The 24,924-nt window shown below is 39.8% G+C and overlaps 1 protein-coding gene across 1 annotated transcript in view; it reads right to left on the bottom strand.

Annotated features, from left to right (window-relative positions):
* Window positions 1–569: 569 nt before the first annotated feature.
* The window catches only part of esf1 (ESF1, nucleolar pre-rRNA processing protein, homolog (S. cerevisiae)), a 66,854-nt gene continuing 42,499 nt past the window's right edge, over window positions 570–24,924 (bottom strand). The window contains exons 11-14 of the mRNA XM_072265468.1: window positions 17,037–17,127; window positions 13,908–13,999; window positions 6,945–7,094; window positions 570–4,360 (exon numbers count right to left, since the gene is read on the bottom strand). Of these exons, the coding sequence (XP_072121569.1) occupies window positions 4,064–4,360; window positions 6,945–7,094; window positions 13,908–13,999; window positions 17,037–17,127 (630 nt within the window). The 3' untranslated portion in view covers window positions 570–4,063. The remainder of the gene's footprint in view (window positions 4,361–6,944; window positions 7,095–13,907; window positions 14,000–17,036; window positions 17,128–24,924) is intronic.

The raw sequence follows: 24,924 nt of genomic DNA, 5'->3' as shown, positions 1-24,924 counted from the left end.
ATTGTTATTTGTCATCTATATCAATGATCTGGATGATAATGTGGTAAATTGGATCAGCAAATTTGCTGATGATACAAAGATTGAAGGTTTTCAGAGCCTGCAGAGGGACTTGGACCAACTGGAAAAATGGGCTGAAAAATGGCAGATGGAGTTTAATACTGACAAGTGTGAGGTATTGCACATTGGAAGGACAAACCAACGTAGAATATATAGGGTTAATGGTAAGGCACTGAGGAGTGCAGTGGAACAGAGGGATCTGGGAATACAGATACAAAATTCCCTAAAAGTGGCGTCACAGGTAGATAGGGTCGTAAAGAGAGCTTTTGGTACATTGGCCTTTATTAATCAAAGTATTGAGTATAAGAGCTGGAATGTTATGAGGTTGTATAAGGCATTGGTGAGGCCGAATCTGGAGTATTGTGTTCAGTTTTGGTCACCAAATTACAGGAAGGATATAAATAAGGTTGAAAGAGTGCAGAGAAGGTTTACAAGGATGTTGCCGGGACTTGAGAAACTCAGTTACAGAGAAAGGTTGAATAGGTTAGGACTTTATTCCCTGGAGCGTAGAAGAATGAGGGGAGATTTGATAGAGGTATATAAAATTATGATGGGTATTGATAGAGTGAATGCAAGCAGACTTTTTCCACTGAGGCAAGGGGAGAAAAAAAAAGAGGACATGGGTTAAGGGTGAGGGGGGGAAAAGTTTAAAGGGAACATTGGGGGGGGGCTTCTTCACAGAGAGTGGTGGGAGTATGGTATGAGCTGCCAGACGAGGTGGTAAATGCGGGTTCTTTAACATTTAAGAATAAATTGGACAGATACATGGATGGGGGGTGTATGGAGGGATATGGTCCGTGTGCAGGTCGGTGGGACTAGGCAAAAAATGGTTCGGCACAGCCAAGAAAGGCCAAAAGGCCTGTTTCTGTGCTATAGTTTTTCTATGGTTTCTAAAAAGCTCCTCTGTTCTTCAGGTGGATGTTTGAAAGCAAAGGACAGTACCATTATCATGGAAAAAGATGAGATTATTACAGATGGACTGAGTATATTCAGGAATTGTTTGAAGACGATTGAGGTGAAAAACCAGAAATTAAGAAAAACATTGAAGGTCCAAGTATTTTAAAATCTGAAGTTCGTAATGCAATAAATAAGATGAAGAAAGGAAAGGCAGCAGGTCCCGATGAATTAGTAATAGAACAAATTATCACCCTTGAAGATTATGGAATTGAAAAACTTACTGATTTAATCAATGACATTTATGAGACTGGAATAATACCAGAAGAGATGAAAAAAATATCAGTATTTATCACTCTTCCTAAGAAACCTGGAGCAATAGAATGTGAATTACATAGGTCCATAATTTTAATAAAGTCTTATCACCAAGATACTTCTAAGAATTTTGATGACAAGAGCTAAAAGTAAGATGCAAGCTGAAACAGGTAAAGAACAATGTGCTTTGTGAAAGACAAAGGTACAAGAAACGCAACATTGATGTTAAGGATACCATCAGAACGAGCTATTCAAGTGCAAAAAGGTTTGTTTGTTTTATCGACTACACAAAAGCATTTGGTAAAGTGAAGCACAATAAGTTGTTTGAAATATTACAGAAAACTCGATCTAGATTCGAAAGACCTCCGCCTAATCAGAAATCTGTACCAGCAACAAACTGCCGCTGTAAGAATAGATGGAGAAGTGAGTCAGTTTACGAAAATCAAGAGAGGTGTTAGACAAGGGTGTGTTTTCTCCCCTGATTTGTTTAATGTGTACAGTGAAACAATATTACAAAAAATGAGACTTCTTGGGAATCAAAGTTGGCAGTGAAAACATCAATAATTTCAGATATGCAGATGACACTGTTAATTGCAAGTACAGAGGAAGAACTACAAAACTTAATTGATATAATTGTTGAAGAAAGTGCAAAAATGGGTCTATCAATTGCAAAAAGACAGAATGTATGGTGATATCCAAAAAGAAGGAGAATCCTATCTGCAGGCTGAGAATAAACGGGGAAGACATAAAACAAGTACAGAACTTTTGCTACTTAGGAAGCTGGGTGACATCAGATGGCAGGTGCGACATGAACATCAAAAGAAGAATAGGGATGGCAAAAGACACCTTCACAAGAATGAAGAGTATACTGACCAATACTAAACTAGGCATGACAACCCGCCTCAGAGTACTGAAATGTTACATTTATCCAGTTATGTTATATGACTCAGAATGTTGGATAATATCTGGTAACATGAGGAAACGAATTGAAGCAGCAGAGATGTGGTTTTTGAGGAGGATGCAAAGAGTATCATGGACGAAACGAATATCTAACGAGGATGTCATGAACAGAGCAAGCACAAAAGAGAAATAATGTATGAGATCATGAAAAGGCAACATAACTTCATTGGACATGTGATTAGGAAAGAGGAGTTAGAATGCATGGTAATTATGGGAAAGATTGAAGGGAAGAAAGCAAGAGGAAGACAAAGACAAATGATGATGGAGACAGCAGTCAGTGAACTGGAAATGAATACCAATGGATTGATCCACTTGACCCGAAACAGGAGTGTGTGGGCCATGGCAGGCAAAGCTCAAACTGAGCACGTTACCTGATGATGATGAATATTTGAGGCAATGAGCTTTGCCTTCCTTTTGAATAGGTTGCATGAATACACTCTAATCAAGTATGACATTTTAGTGTGCCAGACACTTAGTTATACATCACAGTTGTCAGCTTTTAAGTTCCTAAAAATTAGTTTAATAGGAATACATTATAACAGAATTTTCATGAATTGTTAAGTATTGTTACAAAGTTCTGTTCTGTCAAATTTAAAGTGGCCACCATGGTTGGCTCCAAAGATAGTCATAGCCGAAGGGTGGTAGTGGGGACGAGCTCCCACTGCTAAACAAATGCTCTTCATGGCGTGCATCTCAAACAGCCTCTGACAACCAAGTCCAACTCCTGGCCTTCACGTGTGGCATAGTTCTTATGCCCGGCGGAGCTGTTCTCACTGACAGGAGAAGGGGCAAAGGCAGGCCACTGGCACCATAAAACCAGTTGCTCTGGGCAGATGGAGCTCGTTAACCATGGATGGTAGATCACCTAGAAGAGGGAAAACTGCAATTCCAAACCTCCGCTGCCTTGCGGCTATACCCGCTCACAGGAAAGGCTTTGGGAGTAAATCCCGAGGAAAAATCTGGAGTCGGAGTCCTGAAGGTGGCTGACTGAGGTTCCCAGCACCAGCACGGCAACTCCTGCAATTCTGCTGGCACCAAACTGTATCAACTTTTGTCGTTCCTTTGGACCCGTCATCAGCATGGAGAGGTGGGGCCCTACTGCATGCGCAACAGACAGACCTCCACATCAGCTCTGCTCTGGAGAGGCCACTCCGGCTTTGCTTAACCAGTGACTACCAGAGGCACATTACCCGTGGTCGACCACGACCGACGGAGGCCACACATACCATGGTTGAATAAAAATGGACATGAACAACACAGAGAATCTTTGTTCTATCTCTACAGGTTTTCACTACACTTGTGAATTTTTTTGTGAACATGAATGGATAAAATAAACAAAAATCTACTGGCACATATTTTACTTAATGTCATGAATTTTGATCTGGTGGAAATTAATCTTCATTATTTAGCTTTGGGCTATTTTCTGTGTTTGCTTTCCATATTGTATTTTTTTCTAACAGAAAGCATATTCTTATTGATGTGGCATTTTAGAAATACATCTGAATAATAATAAATGATCAAAGAACATTTGGGATGTGGAGATAAACAACAAAAAAATACTACTGCCCACAGTTCTTTAAAGCTCAATTCTCAGCAGTAGAAGGACTTAAACTGAAACACAACTGTTAGGAAAAAGAATATAGTTAAACCATGATCTAGTCCTACAGGATCTCATGAACTTTAAATTTATAATAAAGCTGTACATACCCACTCTGGAAAGTTAATAAAATTATTAAATTTATGATTCCATGCGTACTACAAATACGCACATCTTCAAGACTCAAAACTCAAGACTCCTCTTATTAAAAAAATATTCTATCTTTGTACATAGGTTCTGTTACACAGTTTTTTGTTTCTTTCGGGCTTGAAATTGCTCCGTTTTTGATTTCACTGATTTTATGAGCAAGGAAAGTCCATGGTCTACAGGTTTCTTGATGGTCACTATTTCCTCTCCAGTAATTTCACTCTCTCTCGCGAGAGAAGTTGCCTGCTTCTGCTGCTCTTGCCTCTGTCTTGACTTTTCTTGCAGAAAAGATTGTGTAGCATTTGTTTTCTTAAAATTGGGGTCTGAAGGGTCAAGGTTGAACAGGTGTGAAGTATAAATGGCTTGAAACCTTGGGTCAGCAACATCCACCTGCAAGAAAAAAATTTCTCAAATTTGTAATCTTAAATGTCTTCCTCCACAGTTTCAATAAATGTTTAATAACAAAACTTGCAACCTGTGAATCTTGCCAGTTACGTCCATTACAACAGAATTCTGAAGCTTTTATCTGAATTTGTTTTCACAATATTATCCTATTCCGAAGTTTTCAAAGGGAATCTATCAGACCCTAACCTATTTCTCCTTCTTGCAAATTTCTTTCACAGAGCACACTGTAGGGTTTATGTGAATTTCACAAATGTGGCTGAAGAAAATAACATTATCTTTATGGTACAACAGGCCATTCAGCCCATCGTATTCATACAGATTTGGTTAATTTCACTTTGCAAATCTTGATCCATAATCATAGTATTGGTATAGGTATTCTTTAAATGTGTTGAGTCTTACTGCCTCCAAAATCATACAAGGCAGAGTTCTAGACTACCACCACTTGTTAATACATTTTCAACTCTCCAACTCCTGCAATTCTCAAAGCTCCTCTGCACTTATGTGTGATCTGATCTTTTGTGATGTGGCAACCACAACTTTATGTAGTCCTCTAGCTGGGGCCTAATCAATATTCTATATACATTTAGCATTGAATCCCAGTTCTTGTATTCTGTGCCTTGGCCATAAATGCAATTTTATCAAAATTCCCTACTGTCTGTGGAATTGCACTTCAAGACCCTGCTATTCCTTAACACCTTTCAGTATCCTATGTACTACCTAGTTCCTTCCCTCCTTTGTCGTCCCCAAATGCATTATCTCACTTTATGAATTGAATTTAAGTGTTGATATTACTAGTCCACTGTCTTCCTGTAGCCCAAAACTTTCTATTTCAACTATTAACATCACACTGTCAATTTTAGTATCATCAGCAAACATGGTAAAAGTATTACTGTCTGTTAAGGAGGGCCCACTGCACAGGATCAGAAAGAGCTATAGGAATTTGTAAACTCAGCCAACTCCACCATAGGCACTAGCCTCCCTAGCATCCAGAACACCTTCAAAAGGGGATGCCTTAAGAAGGTGGCATCCATCATTAAAGACCCCATCACCCAGGACACGCCCTCTTCTCATTGCTACCACCTAGGTGGTGGTACAGGAGCCTGAAGACACATACTCAACAATTCTTCCCTTCCATTAGATTTCTGAATGGACAATAAACCCATGAACACCACCTCAGTAATTTTATTCCTCTCTTTTTGCACTACTGAATTTAATTTTAAATATCTAATTCTTAGTGTAATTTTTTGTTTTTTAAAATCTTTATGTATTGCACTGTACTGCTGCTGCAAAACTACAAATTTCATGACACATGCCAGTGATAATAAACCTGATTCTGATGTTCCCCATTTGTCTATATCATGAAAGCAAGGTCTATTACGGAGCCTTAGAAAAACTCAACACCTTCAGTCACTTTAATTTCTATTTAGCATTATCCTTTAGTTTCTGCCACTGAGATAATTTTTAATCCAATCTGCTAATGTCTCTTTGAATCACATGGGCCTTTTGCTTTCTTGATCTCCATGTAGGAATTTGTCAAATATATTCTTATCTCAAATTCCCTACCTTCATTAACCCTCCCTATGTACTTTTCAAAAATCAAGTTAGTCATAAATAACCTTTCCTTATCAAATTCACACTGTCTTTGCTGAACTTACGCATCTCTGAATGCCAATTTAAAGATTTATTTGCTACATGTACATTAAAACATCAGAAAATACTGTGAAATGCATTGTTTACGTCAACAACCAGCACAATCTGAGGATGTGCTGGGGGCAGTCTGCAAGTTTTGTTCACTACTTACTAACCCTAACCTGTATGTCTTTGAATGTGGGAATAAACTGGAACGCCCCAGAGGAAATCCATGCAGTTGTGTGAAATTTTCCAACAATTTGCCTATTAATGATTAGATTAGATTAGATTAGATTCAACTTCGTCATTGTGCTGAGTACAGATACAAAGCCAATGAAATGTAGTTAGCATCTGACCAGAAATGCAAAGAATATTGTTATTTACAAAATAACTGTGAATAAAAAGTAAGTGCTACAGCACACAAATATAAAAGTACTGAGACAGTACAACATGGGTGCAATACTGCTCAGCACTGTGATGTGAGGTTCAGCAGGGTCACAGCCTCAGGGAAGAAGCTCTTCCTGTGCCTGCTGGTGCAGGAGCGGAGGCTCCTGTCGTGCCTACCAGATGCCATTAGAGTAAAAGGTCCATGGTTAGGGTGAGATGCATCCTTGATAATGTTTTTTGCCCTGCCCAGGCAGCGTTTATGGTAGATGTTCTCAATGGTGGGCAACTGGGTGCCGATAATCTGCTGGGCAGTTTTCACCGCACGCTGGAGTGCTTTGCAGTCTGCAAATGATGTCATACTGACTGGCTTGTCCTCTTTTTTAAAGATGTTTAAAACATCAGCAACCTTTCAATCCTCTGACACCAGGCCTGTTAAAAAACATTAGAAAACTACAATCTTAACTTGCACTATTTTCTCCCTTGCTTCTTTTTTTTTTTTTTTTTTTAAGGACCTGAGAAACAAAATGGGTGAAATTAAGTGAATAATAATTACCTGGAAGTTGTCTTTTTCAATTAGCTCCTGCTTTTTAACGAGTTTCTTCTTTTTCTTTTTGCTAAGGTTCTGTTGTTCCACGATTTTGTCGTAATTAAAATGTTTTCGTTCTTCATCTTCATCATCCATCAAGAGCAAGGCCATTTCCGCCTAATTATAAAGTATTTCACAAAGTAAAGTCTCTAAGTATTAGTTACACAAGAGGTTAATAATTTGCAATCGGTTATTTAAAATGAAAGATGCTGACATTAGTTAAGATGGAGGATCCATATGCCACCCAGCTCCATTAATCCAAATATTAAACTAGGGTACCTTTCACAAAGTTAAGTAACATGCACAAAATGCTGGAGTAACTCAGCAAGTCAGGCACTATCTATGGAAAGGAATAAAGAGTCAGCGTTTTGGGCCAAGACCCTTCATCAGGACTTCCTTTCCATTGATGCTGCCTGACTTGCTGAGTTCCTCCAGCATTTTGTGTGGATTACTCTGAATTTCCAGTTCCTGCAGAATCTCTAGTGTTTTTCTCCCCCCACAAATTAAGAGTATTTTCACAGCCACTTACAGGCTTACTTGCCACAGTTGAAGTTATTTCATGTATTTTCAGGATGTGGACATTACTAACGAAGCCAGTATTGAAAGGTGGCAATGAGCCACCTTTAACAACTTCACTCTTTCGACTGAAATACTGCCAACACCCTGATTCCGTAAGGAGATCGAGGATTTTGTTCCAGTGACAATGAATCTAGAGAGAGATTTGCAAATTTTTGGGCAATTTAGAGGGCAACCTACTTTTCATGATATTCCCATGCACCAGCTGCCCTTGCCCTTCTTGGTGATAGACATTGTGGATTTGGGGAGGGTTGTCAAGAGTAGTATGGTGAGTGATGGATATGCAATGCCACACACAGAGCAGCCAATGTGATCTGGTAATGGAGAGAATAAATATAAAGGTCTTTGCTGGGGAGCCAATTCAGTAGGCTGCTTTGCTGACACTTTATCTTTAAGCAAGCTTGAAGTGCTTATCCTCACATGCCCTTTGCACCCCCCCTCCCCCCCGGTCCACTGACTTGACAGTACTGATACATGAGGATATGCTAGGCCAAAAAGTTATATATTGTATGGAATAGATTCCTGCTGGAGCTGATTTCCTTAGGAAAGTGCATGATCATGCACTTTGATACAAGGAATAAAGACTTAAACACTTTCTAAGCAGGGAGTGAATTTAGAAATTAGGGACTTGGGAGTTCTCATGCAGAATTCCTTAAAGGTTGACTTGCAGGTTGAGTCACTAGTACGAAATGCAAATACTATGTTGAGGATGTAACGTTGAGGATTTAAAAGACATTAGTCAGACTGCACTTGGAGCATTGTGAGCAGTTTTTGGCCCTGTATCTAAATAATTACTGGCTTACGAGAATTATCTGGGAAATGAAAGGGTTAATGTATGAGGAGCATTTGATGACCTTGGGCTTGTACTCGCTGGAGTTTAGAAGAATGAAGGACGATCTCACTGAAACCTATTGAATATTGAAAGATGTAGATAGAGTGGACATGGACAGGACATTTCCAATAGCGGGAGAGTCTAAGGCCAGAAGGCAAAACTTCAGAATACAAAGGTGTCCTTTTAGAATAGAGAAGAAGAACTTCTTTAGCCATGGGGTGGCAAATTTGTGGAATGCATTGCTACAGATAGCCGTGGAAGCCAAGTCATTGGGTACATTTAAAGTAGTTGATAGTTCTTGATAGTAAGGGTGTGAAAGGTTATGGGGAGAAGGCAGGAGAGTGAGGTTGAGAGGGAAAAGTAAATCGGCAGACATGATGGGCCAAGTGGCCTAATTCGACTCCCATGATTTACTGTCTTAATATCTCAGGGTTTCACGGGTTTGTAAGCTGCCAGACTTGTTCAAAGTTTATCCTATTTAGTATGACACCAATGCCATGCAACATGATAAACAATACCTTTATAGTGAACATTGGATTTTATCAGCAGTAAGATGAATTAATGGTCATGTCTACAGATGTCACCTTAGACAAATGCACCTGGAATTGGTAGAATGGCAAGGACAAGGTATTGTCAGTGTATCCCTTATGTTGGCTTGCTCACATTCTGCTGGACCTTGCCTTGTACTGTGTCCCTCAGAACACAGTCAGTGGTGGCGTTCAAATCCACTTTTTGAAGTCTTACACTGTGAATTAATTCTGTGTCTTTCCTAACTTCAATGTTTCTTCCAAGTGTTTCTGTTTCTTAACACTAGAGCAATGATGATCAGGGGAGTGATGGGCTGAGGAATGGAAAATGGATTTCAATACAGACAAGTTTGAGGTGATGTATTTTGGAAACTCAAATCAACAAAGGACTTCTACTATGAATTGTAGTGCCCTAGGGAGCATCATAGAACAGAGGAACACAGGAGTACAAATGCACAGTTTGTTGAAAACAATGTCACAGGCAGACAGGGTGGTGAAAATGGCATTTAGCAATTGGCCTTCATCAGTCAGGGCACTGAGTATAGGAACTGGGTCATTATGTTGCAATTGTGCAAGTTGCTGGTGATGCCACACTTGGAGTACTATATATAGTTTAGGTCACCCTGTTATAGGAAAACTGTGGTTAAACTGGAAAAGAATGCAAAAGAGATTTATGGAGATGTTGCTAGGTCTAGAGGGCCTGAGTTATAGGGAGAAACTGGCCAGGGTCTTTTTTCTTGGAACATAGTAGAATGAGGGTGACCTTACAGAAATATTTAAGGTTATAAGGTGGGGCTTTTTTCCCAGGATAGGGGAGGCCAAAACCTGGGCACACAGGTGGGAGGGGGAAATTTTAAAAGGACTCAAGTGGCAACTTAATCCACACAGAAAGTGGTGATTATATGGAATGAGCTACAGAAGAAATGGTTGAGGTCGGTACAATAGTATAATTTAAGAAGTACTTGGAGGAGGGTTGATGGGGTGGCTGAGAAGGATATCGGTCAATTGCAGGAAATAGGGATGAGTTGGATGGACAGCATGAAGCCATTGGGCTGAAGGGTCTTTGACTCTATAATTGTTGCAATCAGAAGATTTCCTTGTCCACATTTGACTAAATGCAGTGAGAAAACACAAGAGTATGGTACAACTCCTGAAATAAGTTAAGTAGTACACATCTACAGTGAATGAGAAGCACAGGAAATTAGCATTTGTAAAAACATTAAACAGTAATAAAAATTACTGCCAGTGAGATTAGGCTATTGTACTGGCATAGACAGAGGACTGCTTATCAGACAGAAGAATAGAGAGGAAATGAATGTGTAAGGAGACAAGCGGCTATACTATACATGCTGGAATCTGAAGCAAAAAGCAGACTGCTGGAGGACTCAACATTCAGGCAGCACCTATGGAAGGAAATGACCAGTTGATGTTTTGGACTGAGACCCTTCATCTAGACTGAGAGGGGAGGTAGTGAATATAAAGAAGTGAGGGAAAGGTGTGGAAAAAAGAGCTGGGTGAAGAGTGGTGATAGGTGGATAGAGGGAGGAAGAGTGGAAAATGCAACACAGACTGGGAAGTGATTGATGGAGGCAACAAAGAACTGCAGATGATGGAATCTAATAGGAAAACAAGTTGGCGCATGGAACAAAGGGAAGTAGAGTCGGCAGATGGGAAAGATAGGGGAAGGGGATCTGGTGGGAGGAAGGTGTGGGTAATGGACAAATGGAGAAGGTGGAGTTGTGGAAAGAAACATGGGGCTATGGGTGGTGGGGTGGGTGTAGAAGGAACTGTACAGATCAGAAGAAAGAAAAGGGACAGACGGGGAGCAGGTTACCTGTAACTGGAGAATTCTATGTTCATGCCATCAGAATATGTGATGCTGTTCCTTGAGATTGCACTTGGCTTCACTCTGGTAGTAAGTGGGCCAAGGACAGGCAGGTTGGTATGGGAATGGGGAAGAGAATTAAAATGGTTTGTAACTGAGAGCTTTAGGTGACTATGGTAGACAGGGCACAGGTGCTTGACAAAGCGGTTAACTAGTCTATGCTTGGTCCTACTGATGTAGAGGAGGGTACAGCAGGAACACTGAATGCAATAAAAAGATTGGAGGAAGTGCAGGCAAATCTCTGCCTTTCCTGGAATGGCGGTCTAGGCGCCATGGATGCTGATGAGGGAGGAGTCGTAGGGATAGGTAAAACATCTTCTATGATGGCAGCAGAAATTGCCTGAAAACAGGGAGAGGTAGGTGGGAAGAGATAAATGAACCGGGGGTAATGGAGATTGGTCCCTGTAGAAAGCAGAAGGATCAAGGGGAGGAGATATGGCAGATGTGGTTGTAAAATGCTGAAGGTTTGGTTTGGGAAACTGATTAATAGAGTTGGACGGGGATCAATATTTTGGCCTTAGCTGTTCAGGCAGTATAAAAAAAGATCATGTATAATACGTTTGGGTTTACTCATGACAATAATGTGGGCTGTAATGAAGATGTAGAGAAGCTTCAAGGAATGTAAACAGGTAAGGTAAATTGGCAAGAAATGGCAGATGGTACACAAGAAAAAATGGAAGGTCTTCCACTTTGGTAAAATCAACAGGAATGCAGAATATATTAAAAATAGTGCATACCCAGAGACTGTGATGGAGAAGACTTGCATATTCTCTGCATGGTAGGATTTCAAGAGTACAACTATATTAGTTTACAAAACTGTCAGACAGCTGTCTCAGTTTAGGTAACAGATTACAGATGTATGTAGAGGGGTAGACGAACGAGCCTTGGAGCCACATTTATGTTCAATGCCATGGTCAACACTGGGTGATCCATCCAGTTCTTTCCCTTCTACTATTGTAAAAAAAAAATTAAATACTTGCGAGGCTATTTCAAAGGACAGTTAAAAGTCATTGCTTTGGGTTTGGAATCACATAGCAAGGGTAACAAATTTTCTCCCCTGAAGATCATGAGTGAACTAGGTACCAGTTTTATTTTTACTGGGATTTTTAGTTAATCAAATAATTTGGAATTTTAAATGAATTTAGATTTTACATCAGCTGCTGAGGTGGTATTCGATTTCATGTTTGTGGTTCATCAGTCCAGATCTTTAAATTAAGTTCTGTAATTTAACCACTGCACCAACATTGTACACTGTACTATTTTGTGCCACATTTCACAATGTTACAAAGTTCTACATGTAGTTACAACTTTGATTGCAGTATACCAATTTTAGAAGGCACACACATTCCACTCCAATGGAACAACAATATGCATAACCATAACATTCTGAAAATCTAACTAGATATAAATGGATTGATATCTTTGTGTCCTCTCTAGCCACAGGTAAAGTCCTGCAGGATTGGCGAGTAGCTAATGTTGTTCCATTGTTCAAGGGAACCAGGGATAATCCTGCAAACTACAGACCAGTGAGTCTCACGTCAGTGGTTAGGAAGTTACCAGAGAGAATTCCCAGCAAAAAAGCTTAGGAGAATTTGGAAAACCATGGCCAAATTAGGGAGAGGCAACATGGCTTTGTGTGGGGCAAGTCGTGTTTTACTAACTGGATTGAGGGTTTTAGACAAGGTAACAAGGATGATTGATGAAGCTAGAGCGTGGTTGTTATCTAGTAAGGCATTTGACAAGGTCAAAATTAAGATTAAGTTGCATGAGATCAATGGTGAATTGGCCATTTGGATTCAGAACTGGCTTGCCCACAGAAGACAGAGTGGTGGTTGAAGGACTTATTCTAGTTCGAGATCTGCAGGGAGCTGTACTGGGACCTCTGCTGTTTGTGATGTATATAAATGACCTGGATGAAAATATACATAGATAGATTAGTAAATTTGCAGATGATATGAATACTGCTGGTGTTGGGGATAGCATAGAGGACTAGCAAAAAATACAGTGGGATGTAAATCAGTTGCAGAAGTGGCAGATGGAGCTCAACCTGGCCAAATGTGAAGTGTTGCATCTTGGTAGGTCAAATGTAAATAGACAGTACACTGTTAAGGGCAAGACCTTTTAACAGTGCTGTTGAGCAGAGGAATCTTGGGGTGTGAGTTCACAGCTCTCTGAAAGTTGCAATACAGGTTTATAGGGTACTTACGAAGACATGTGGCAAGCTTGCTTATATTAGTCAAGCATTGAATTCAAAAGTCAGGATGTTGCATTTTATAAAACTCTAGTTAGGCAGCATCTGGAGTATTGTATACAGTTCTGGTCACCCCATTAAAGGAATGACATTGAGGCTTTGGAGAGGGTGCAGAAGAAGTTAACTAGGACACTGCTTGTATTAGAGGGCATGTGCTTTAACGAGAGGTTGGACATACTTGGGCTGTTTTCTCTGGAGCAGCAGTGGCTGAAGGGAGATCTGATACAGGTTTATAAGATTATGAGAGGCACAAATAGAGTAGATAGACAGATACCATTTCATTCCCGGAATCATTCTTGTGAACCTTCTTTGGACCCTCTCCAATGCCAGCACATCTTTTTACTGCTCACAATACTCCAAGTGTGGTCCAAGCAATACCTTATAAAGCCTCAGCATTTTGTCCTTGCTTTTATATTCTAGTTCTCTCAAAAGGAATGCTAACACTGCATTTGCCTTCCCTACCATCGACTCAACCTGTAGGCCAACGTTTAGGGAAATCTACACGAGGATTTCCAAGTTTCATTGCACCTCTGATTTTTGAATTTTCTTCTTGTTTATAACATTGTGTAGGCAGAAGGAATTAGTTTAATTGGCCATTTGATTATTAATTTATTTGATTTGGCACAATATTATGGACTCAAGGGCCTGTTCCTGTGCTGTGCACTTCCATATTCTGAAGAGTTAGGCACTGGTTAAGGATAAACATTACTGAGGACCCCAAGATTCCCCTGCTCTTCAATTACTGCCAGCATATCTTCGACATAAGCCAAGCAGAATTTAATACTGAAAACATATCTCTCCATTTCATACTAATGTTTATAATACACAGCAAATTTTCAATTCCTGAGCAGTTTCTGACCTTTTCCTTTTCTAAACTGGCTTCTTCTTCTGCTGTCAATGGTTTATTCCTTGACCGTTGGATCTTTTTGTTCACTGTCTTTTGCTGTGGTGCTACAGAAGAAAAAAAACACAACAAAATTTGAAGATTGATGAATATTGAATAGTGAATCAAAATATGCAAGATTAAGATGTTCCTAAGGAAAGAAACATTTGGATTGCAGTACACCAATTTAGGAAGGATTATGCATTCCACTCAAAATGGAACTACAATATGAATAACCATAAAATTCAGAAAATCTTACTAGATTTAATATGCATCATTTTAAAGACTTTGTGGAAAATTGTGAAGTGCTCTATTTTGGAACAAAAAAATTAATACAGTGGATTCCAGTTAACTGGGGCACAACCACACCAGTGCATTTTGGGCCAATTAAGCAGCTGCCCCGATAGCTGAAGCTTCTTGGAAATAGTTAGTATAAATGAGGTATTTAAGTGAAATACAGAACAAATTTGAACAATGCCAATACCACTATAGTGTATTAGTTCCTAATAGTTATCAATAGTTGAATTCATCCTGTGTATGCTACTGTGTTCTTTTGATTGACTGTAATGGACTGCGTTCAAATAATTCTTTCAACATCTGCATCTTCCAAATCTTCATTTTCATTGTAACATTCAAGATAATTGTCAATACAGGTGTCCCTCGCTTTTCGAACGTTCACTTTACGAAACCTCACTGTTATGAAAAAAAATCAGCGCGCGGGGAAAACCAGCGTGCGATAAAAGGCAGCGCGAACCCTGAGTTATTTGGTATGATTCGGAACGGCATTCTCGCCGGCATTGCTTAAACATGTGCCTGTGTGCAGCCATTTGCAAGATGAGTTCTAAGGTATTGGAAAAGTCTAAAAGAGCTCGTAAGGGTGTTACACTTAGTGTAAAACTAGACATAATTAAGCGTTTTGATCATGGTGAACAAGTAAGGACAAAGTGAGTTTGGCTTGTGGAAGTTGACGAAGATGATGTTGAAGAGGTTTTGGCATCCCATGACCAAGAACTGATAGATGAAGAGCTGATGCAATTGGAAGAGGAAAGGATAACAATTGAAACCGAATGAATAATAATAAAGTACGACTTTAATTTTGAAAGGGTACGTTGGTTTAGGGGATATTTACAGGATGGTTTGAGTGCTTACAAAGAACTGAATGATAGAAAAATGCGCGAGGCTCAGCAGTCAAGCAAGCCTTCCACATCAGCCACAGCAGACGACGAACCTTGACCTTCGACATTGAGGCGGGCAGTCATAGGAAAGATGAGGTGCCTGCTCTAATGAAGACAGACAACGATGAGATGACACCCCAGTGTCCCACCAGCCCGCGATTCGTAGAGAATGCAGCAGTAGCCGGGAGGCACACAGCACATCTTTAAGAAAAAAGCCGAAATAAACATGCTAATTAATTAGGTGCTACCCGACACGTAATTGTCGGCCCAGATCAGAGACGAAGCAATCGGAAATCGGTACTGATCTGGGCCGACAATTATGTGCCCGGCGGCACCTAATTAATTAGCTTGTTTATTTCGGCTTTTTTCTTAAAGATGTGCTGTGTGCCTCCCGGCTACTGCTGGACCCCTGCGTACTTCATGGTTCGGTATCGGTCAGCGGCCTGGAGGGTGGGGACCACTGCACCACCCAACCTGCAACGACTCAGTCTAACACACCATCATCAGTGTGCTCGGCGCTGAACCAATTCCGGTACGTGATACTACACTGTACATACATTATTTCTACTTTATATCGGCTGTGTATTTTTACGTGTTATTTGGTATGATTTGGCAGCTTCATAGCTTAAAGGTTACTGGAGAGCGCTTGCTCCGTGTTTTTGCCAACAGCGCTTGCGTGAGATTTTCTGCCGACGGCGCTTGTGTGAGATTTTCGCTATGGAGAACAGTGCAGTAATGATTGTGGAAAAGTACTTCTACTTTATATAGGCTGTGTATTTATCATATCATTCCTGCTTTTACTATATGTTACTGTTATTTTAGGTTTTGTGTGTTATTTGGCATGATTTGGTAGGTTATTTTTGGGTCTGCAAATGCTCACAAATTTTTCCCATATAAATAAATGGTAATTGCTTCTTCGCCTTACGACATTTCAGCTTATGAACCATTTCATAGGAACGCTCTACCTTCGGATGGCGGGGGAAACCTGTACCTTCATATTCTTTATAGTTCTTAACTTGTTGAAATAGTGAAGTCATTTCCTTTTCACTCCAGGCCGTTTTTAGCATCTCCAAGCCTTGATGCTTGAAATTGCAGTGAGCAAAACAGTTCTGAATTGTCTTACTGCTTACTTCTTGCTAACTATTAGTGACAAAAAAAAAAATCACTGCCTTTGAACACAAACACAGGCCACTGATGCTATTAAAAAAATGTTTGCTCTACATACGGTGTAGTATTTAATGGCCACACAAGTGTATCCGACTGAAGCCGGTTAGAAATTGTTCGGCAACAGTCTGCTGTCCCATTTAAGTGGCATAGTGTCCCAAATTAACGAAGAGGATCCTGGCAATTTTCTTTATTAGTTTTTGTTAAGAATTGTCCCAAATAAGTGGCTGACTGATTAACTGATGGCCTAATTAACCGGAATGCATTGTACCCCATTTTTCCTAATAAGTGACAAGACTCCTATTTCATATATAATGCTCCCATTTCTTATGTTACTAAGGATGTACATATAATGGGATTGTCATGCTTTTGAATAAATCTTTAATAGATAAAATTGGGGATATTTATATGATATTTGAAATACGTTAAGATTTAAAAAGAAAATAATTTTGAATAATTGTGACTGTAGAGTTTTAAATGTTTGGATTCTGCCTTTAACATTCAAAATAGTATCATTGTGAACTAATCACCATCATTATTACTAAATATTGTTCTGGAACGATTTACTTTGGTGTTCCAAATGTCACAATATGTTTTCTTACTTTCAAGCAGGATTGGAATGATGCTGTGAGGTTATTAGAAATCATACAAATAAGTGGCTTAAATAATATATTATTGCTTCACTGTTGATTTTGGAACACACTTAAACAGTCAACATAATAAAATGGAAATTACTACGCCAAAGTACAATCTTAAAAAAACTTACCCGACTTCTCTAATTCTTCTGCAAAGAAGGGATCATTTAAATCTACATCAGAGGGAATCTCATCCTCACTCAGTTCACCTGTATTTTTAACCTGGACAGAAAAATAATACACTATATTCCATGAGAGACTTGATTGTGGCAATAATGTACACTATACAACACAATGTGACTGTGGCCAAATTTCAAGTAATATCACTCAAGAGTTTCATTTGTCACTTAGCACATGTTCTACACAACTCTGTTGAATGGAAAACTAAAGAAGAAATGTAAAATGAAAAAGGAAGAGTGGGTTTTAACATTATGACTGGAATTAAAAATTTGCCAAAACAATGATTATGAAGCTGCCATTTATCTGCAACATTCCAGTAAAAATGAGTTGGAACTATCTCAGCCTTGTTCCAACAAAGTACATCCAATATGTGTGATTCGGGATAGAAATCTTCACCAAAAGGAATGAATTTAGAGTGGAATGACAGGCAGTTAAAAGGGACTTTGAAGCTGCATCCTGTTGTGCAATAATTGAACTAAAATACATAATGCAGACACTAGACAACTAAAACGTCAATAATTCTGCCTGTAGTAAAAGACAGGAACCAATAAAACATGTAGTTCAGGATATTGGGGCTAACCTTCTGCTGAGATCAGCATGGGCCTGCTGGCATACAAGCCTGTAACTGGGCTACTCCCATATGGAAACTACAAAGTAGTCTTGAATTTAAGGAAGGACAGGTTGATGATAGGGCAAAATTGTAATCAGTGGAATGAGTTGAAGAGGAACATGGGGGCAAAATCAAACTGGGGAATGAGTACAAGACTGAAGATGTTATATCTGAATGCACACAGTATATGGAATAAGATAGATGATCTTAGAGATTAGCAGGTATGAAGTGGGCATCACTAAGCTGTGGGTGAAAGAAGATCATAGCTGGGAGCTTAACATCCAAGAATACAAATTGTATCAAAAGGACAGGCAGGAAGGCAGAGGGGGTGGGGTGGCTCAGATGGTAAAAAAAAAAATGAAATCAAATCCTTCAAAAGTGGTGACACAGGATCAGAAGTTGTAGAATCCCTGTGGGAAGAGTTAAGAAACTGCCAGAGTAAAAAGACCCTAATGGGGGGGGGCGGGGTTCTACTGGCCTATGAACAGTAGTCAGGATGCAGGACAGAAATCAGAACAGGAGATAGAAAAGGCATGTAAAAAGGGCAAAGTTACAATAGTCATGGAAGATTTCAATATGCAGGTAGATTAGGAAAATCAGGTTGGTCTGAATCCTACAAGAGGGATTTTGTGGAATGCCCATGAAATGGCATTGAGAAGCAGTTTGTGGTTGAGCCCACGAGGGGAATGGCAATTCTGGAATGGGTGGTTTGTAATGTAATAGATTTGATTAGGGAGCCTTAAGGTAAAGGAACCATTAGGAGGCAGTGATCATAATATGATAAGAGTTCAACCTGCAGTTTGAGATGGAGAAGATAAAGTAGAAGATATCAGTATTAGTGGCTAATAGGAACTCACAGAGGCATGAGAGGGGAGCTGGCCAAAGTTGACTGGAAGGAGACCCTAGCAGGAATTACGACAGAACAGCAGTAGCTGGAGTTTCTGGAGGCAACTAGGAAGGCACAGGATAGATACATTCCAAAGATGCAGCAGTATTCTAAAGGGAGGATGAAGCAACTGTGGCTGACAAAGAAAGCTTAGAAGCAAAAGAGGGGGCATATAATACAACAAAAATTAGTGGCAAGTTAGAAGATTGGAAAGCTTTTAAAAACCAACAGAAGGCAACTAAAAAAGCCATTGTGGAGAGGAAAAATTAAATAAGACGACAAGCTAGCCAATATAAGAGAGGGTACAAAAGTGTTTTCAGACATATAGAGTGTAAGAGACAGGCGAGAGTGGATATCAGAATGCTGTTAAATGAAGCTAGAAAGGTAATAATGTGGGACAAAGAAATTATGGATGAAATTAATAAGAATTTTGTGTCCGTCTTTACTGCAGAAGACACTAGCAGAATGCCAGAAATTCGAGAGTGTCAGGGAGCAGAAGTGAGTATAGTTGCTATTACGAAGGAGAAAGTGCTTGGGAAACTGAAAGGTCTGAAGGTAAATAAGTCACTTGCACCAGATGGCCTACACCCCAGGGTTCTGGAAGACATAGCTGAAGAGATTGTGGAGGCATTAGTAATGATCTTTCAAGAATCACTAGATTCTGAAATGGTTCTGGAGGACTGGAAAATTGCAAATGCCACTCCACTCTTTAAGACAGGAAGGAGACAGTGAAAAAGAAATTATAGGCCAGTTATCCCAACTTCACTGGTTGTGAAAATGTCGGAGTCCATTAGGACAAGTTTTCGGGGTACTCAGAGATATATGACAAAATAGGCCAAAGCCTGCATAGTTTCCAAAAGGGAAAAACTTGCCTGACATATCTGTTGGAATTCTTTGAGGAAATAACAAGCAAGATATACAAAGGAGTGGATGTTGTCTACTTGGATTTTCAGAAGACCTTTGACAAGGTGCTGCACATGAGGCTGTTTAACATGGTAAGAGCTCGTGGTATAATAGGAAGGATACCAGCACAGATAGGAGATTGGCAGAATAAAGGGGGCCTGTTCTGTTTGGCTGCCGGTGACCAGTGGTGTCCATGACGGGTTGGTATTGGGACGGCTTCTTTTCATGTTATATGTCAATGATTTGGATGATGGAATTGATGGTTTTCTGGCCACTTTACAGACAATATTAAGATAGTTTAGGGCCAGGTAGTGTTGAAAAAGCAGGGAGCCTGCAGAAGCACTTAGATTGGGAGGATGGGCAAAGAAGTCGCACATGGAATATAGTGTGGAGAAGTGTATGGCCATGCACTTTGGTAAAAAGAATAAAGGTGTTGTCTATATTCTAAATGGGGAGAAAATTTTAAAAAAAATCAGAGGTGCAAAGGGACTTGGGCCTTTGAGTAGGATTACCTAAAAGTTAACTTGTAGGTTGAATTGGTGGTAAGGAAGCCAAATGCAATGTTAGCATTCATTTCAGGAGGTCCAGAATACAAGAGCAAAGATATAACGCTGAGGTTTCACAAAGCATTGGTCAGACTGCGCTTGGACTATTGTGAGCAATTTTGGGCTGTTTATTTAACAAAAGATGTGCTGATATTGGAAAGGGTCCAGAGAAAGTTCACGAGAATGTTTCTGACAATGAAAGGGTTAGCGTTTGAGAATTGTTTGATGGCTCTGGGCCTGTACTCACTGGAGTTTAGAAGAATTGGGGGGGGGGGGGCGTGCAGTCCTCATTGAATGGCCTAGATAGAATGGATGTGAGGAGGATGTTTCTTTCAGGTGTGAGTCTCGGACCAAGAGGGCACAGCCTCAGAATAGAGGGATGTCCATTCAAAACAAAGATGATGATGTAATTCTTTAGCCAGAAGGTGTCTGAGGAATTCACTGCCATGGATGGCTGCAGAGGCCATGTCATTGGGTATATTTAAATTGGAAGTGGATGGGTTCTTGATTAGTTAGTGTGTCGAAGGTTATGGGGAGAAGGCAAGATAGTGGGGTTGAAAGGGATACTGTATCAGTCATGATAGAATGGCAGAGCAAGCTCAATGGAGTGAATGGTCTAATTCCGCTCCTACATCTTATGGGCACTGTTCAGGAAACATCCAAGTTCTGGAAGAATCCTCACGAGTCAACAGAGTAGTAGTAACTTCCACACATTTTCCAGATCCGATGTTGAACAACTTTAGCACTGAGTGTACAACAGATTAAATTGAGGCAAGTCCCATGGGCCCATAAAAATGAATGGATGGAATGCAACATTAACAGGAAAAAAAGTCAAAGCTACTAATAAGTTAATTTAAATGTTTTTTTAAATAGTGGATGTAGTTTATCTTTCAACTTTAACAAAAATATCAAATAAATATCTATTTTTATTTTAAAAAGTTGGTCGAAAGTGATTTGGAATATTTGTTAAAATCAAAGACCAATGAAAGATTTTACCCATCATTCTTTATTGTTGCAAGAGATAATCACATCCCTACGGTTGAGTAACGCAGAAGTAGTTGATCAAGACAGACAGGAAGGTATGATTTCCTGCAAGGCAGTTATGGGAATCTAAAGGTGGAGTCTCAGTCATCGTCTAAGACGCATTAATTTTTTTTTTGCATCTTACACAGTAGAAAGGAGAAACTGGCGTATTTGAATGCTCAGATGCCTTGAACAGGGTGCCACACAAGTTGATCAAATGATTGAGGGTAATATAGTGGCAAAGTGAATGGGTTAACAGATAGAAAGTACATGAGCGTAAACAGGTAATTTTTGGGTTGGGAGTTGTGAACAGTAGGGTGACATTGGGTGTGGTGCTGGACTTTGCAAGGCACATTAATGATATGGACAGAGAGCCATGCATAACATGTCCAAGATGCAATTCAAATTGTCTCGGCAATAAATGCCATGGAAGTTAGCTTTTTGCACCAGCAGCAGCTGAGTATATTTCAAAAACAAGTTAACCCACACTTAAGTTAACGTAAATTATACATTACCTGCACGACAAAAGAAACCTGACGATAGTATATTATTGATTCAAAGCTGGACGGCTGTGTAAGCTGTGTGGACAATGCATGGGGGCTCGAGGATCATAGACAAGCCAAGGAAATGTTAGCTGGTATACAATGCAAAGAAGTGTAATGTCATCCACTCATAGATACAACAATTATTAGCAACAGACAAATAAAACAGAAGAGATGTTGTTTTAAAAATAGTGAGAGATTGAAAAGTATTGATTTTCAGAGAGACCCGGATGTCCTGAGAAACAAATCAGTGAGAGTTAATGTGAAGGTATAGAAAGCAATTAGGAAGTCAAACACAAACAAGAAAATCTGCAGATGCTGGAAATCTCAGCAACACACACAAAATGCTGGAGGAACTCAGCAGGCCTTCCACCTCATGCACGTCTGCTCTTACCCTATCCTCCCGCCACGCTACCAGGGTTAGGGTTCCTCTTGTTCTCACCTATCACCCCACCAGCCTCGGCATCCAGCACTTAATTCTCTGAAACATCTGCCACCTCCAACTTGATCCCATCACCAAACACATCCTGCCCCCCTCCACACTTACTGCTTTTCACAGGGATCACTCTCTATGCAACTCCCTTGACCATTTGTCCCCACTGATCTCCCTCTTGACATTTATCCTTGCAAGCAGAACAAGTGTTACACCTGCCCCTACACCTCACCCCCTCACTACCATTCAGGGCACCAAATAGTCCTTCCAGGTGAGGTGGCACTTCACCTGTGAGTCTGTTGGGGGTGAGCACTGTGCTTGGTGCTCTTGGTGTGGCCTCTTCTAAATCGGTGAGACCCACAGATTGGGAGACTGCTTCGCTCAGCATCTACGTTCCGCCCGCCAGAACCAGTGGAATCTCCCTGTGGCCACCCATTTTAATTCCACTTTCCATTCTGATATGTCCATCCATGGCCTCCTCCACTGTTGGGTAAGGCCACACTTACGTTGGAGGAACAACACCTTACATTCCATTTGGGTAGCCTCTAACCTGATGGCATGAACATCGATTTCTCAGACTTCTAGTAATGCCTCCGCCCCTCCTCCTTCACCATTTCCCATCCCCTTGTCCCTCTTTCATGTTAACTCCTTGCCCACCCACCACCTCCCTCTGGTTCTCCCCACTCACCCCTTTTTCTTTCTTCCATGGCCTTCTGTCACTTTCGCCAATCAACTTCCTAGCTCTTTGCTTCATACCTCCTCCTCCAAGTTTCACCTATCGCCTGGCGTTTCTCTCTTCCCTCCCCTCACCTTTCAAATCTACTCCTCAGGTTTTTTTTCTCCAGTCCTGCCGAAGGGTCTCAGCCCAAAACGTTGAATGTACTTTTTTCCATAGATGCTGCCCAGCTTGCTGAGTTCCTTCAGCATTCTGTGTGTGTTGCTAGAAAGTCAAACAGTACATCTGTCCTTTTTCCAAGAAGTATAGGAGTAAAGATGTCTTTTCTGAAAGTATTAAAGGCACTGGTGAGATCACAGCTAAAATATTGAGTTTTTGTGTCGTCCCCAGACCTACCAAGGAAAGATATACTCACAATATTGGGAGGAAAGTAACATTCACTAGATTGATTCCTTCAAGTTGGAGGGTGTCATATGAACATTTAAGGATATAATAATTCTGTTAGAGTTAACTGGGTAGATATGAGAATTTTTTTTCCCCCAAGACTGAAAATACAGGGAGAAGGGTAACAGTCTTAAGATCCGTAGCCATTCAGGACTACAACTTAAAGAAATTCCTTTGCACAGAAGGAACAGAAATGAGACATTACAGCACCAACTGCAAGATCGAGGTACCATTCCTGCTGCTGTCTGTAAGGAGTTTCCAAGTTATTCCTGTGACAGTGCAGGTTTCCTCCACATACCCCGGTTTCTTCCTACATTCAAAGAAATGTGGGTAGGGTTAATGAATTGTGGGCATGCTACGTTGGTGCTGGAAGCACGGTGACACTTGTGGGCTGACCTGCACAATCCTCGCTGATTCAATTTGACCCAAATGATGCATGTTTCGATGTACATGTTACAAATAAAGCCAATCTTAAAAAATCTTCAATCAAAAAGTAGAGATCTTTGGCATTTTCCACCTAGAGTTGTGAAAGTGGAAGATAGAATGCTATATATTTTTCAGATATTAAAAAAAAGCATGGGATATGGAGTTACTGGAGGAAAAAAAGTGTCAAGGAGAAAGAATAGGGCAGCAAGGGGAAAGGATTGGATGATGAATCATGCATGAGCTAAATGAACTACTCCTAAATTATGCATGAGCTAAATGAAATGTATTTCTTATGTTAATTTTTAATGAAACAGAACCATTATATTTCATTTGAAAGTCAATAAACAAAGGCAGCAAACATATTCCTGAGGCCATCTCAAAAAAACTCCACTTCAAATCATTGTGCATTAATTCAATTAAAAAAAAAATCAATATTAACTTTGGCTCTTAGATTATTTTGTGCAGAAGAAACTAAAATGCATAAATTCCATAATTTTTTATTACTGCAGCTTAAACAACTATTATAATATGTCTCTATAATTTAGAGTATCAGCTGAAAGGCTAACCTCTCCATCTGGATTATATTTGGCAGTTCAGCTGTCAAGAAACTTATTTTTTTAAAAACATCTGAAGCCACCAAGCAGCCAAAAATATTAATATATTCAGATTTCCACATAACATTAACTAATAGAGGAAGTTAAAAAAAAATCACATAGTATAAAAACAGGTTACACATGTATGCATAAAATTTGTCTGAGATATAATTGCAACTTAACTACAATCAAGGAAAGATCAAGAAATGTTATATAAAACAAAGCTAAAATTTTCCTCAAGTTTTCACAGTCCTGAAAACAAATGCATCTTTTTGGAAACGAATGAATAAAGGGTTAATTCTCTTTTTTAAAAAAGCACTTAAGTTTCCCTTCTACAAAAGCCAGACATGGAAGTTTACACAATTCTAGGCAGTGGATCTGCTATATCTTACAGTGCAGATAAACATTAATTTTGACAATTATATAACACAGATTTGCAGCAAGACCTAAATTATGGAGCACAGAGTCAGGTTATGTGAAAATCATACTCTGCAACCTGTCCGTCAACTTTTGTAAAAGCAGATGCCATTCAAAAATAGGCAATACTGTCAACCCCTGCGTGATTGCAATTTTCCAGTGTGGAGCCTTATCATCTGCACATGCTTCAGAAATGTGAATTGAAATAAAATTGTATTTACTTATTTACTTTCTTCCCACACAAAAAAACCAATGGAAGTTTATTCCAATATCTCAATTTTACAGAGTAGTGATTAATGAATTCTGTAAGGGTGAATTTCTGTTTTCTGATCTGTCGTATA

The sequence above is a fragment of the Mobula birostris genome, chromosome 8 (genome assembly GCF_030028105.1).
Source record: "Mobula birostris isolate sMobBir1 chromosome 8, sMobBir1.hap1, whole genome shotgun sequence".
Classification (NCBI taxonomy): domain Eukaryota; kingdom Metazoa; phylum Chordata; class Chondrichthyes; order Myliobatiformes; family Myliobatidae; genus Mobula; species Mobula birostris.
Note: the sequence above shows the minus strand (reverse complement) of the source record. Positions and strands in the feature narration are given on the sequence as shown.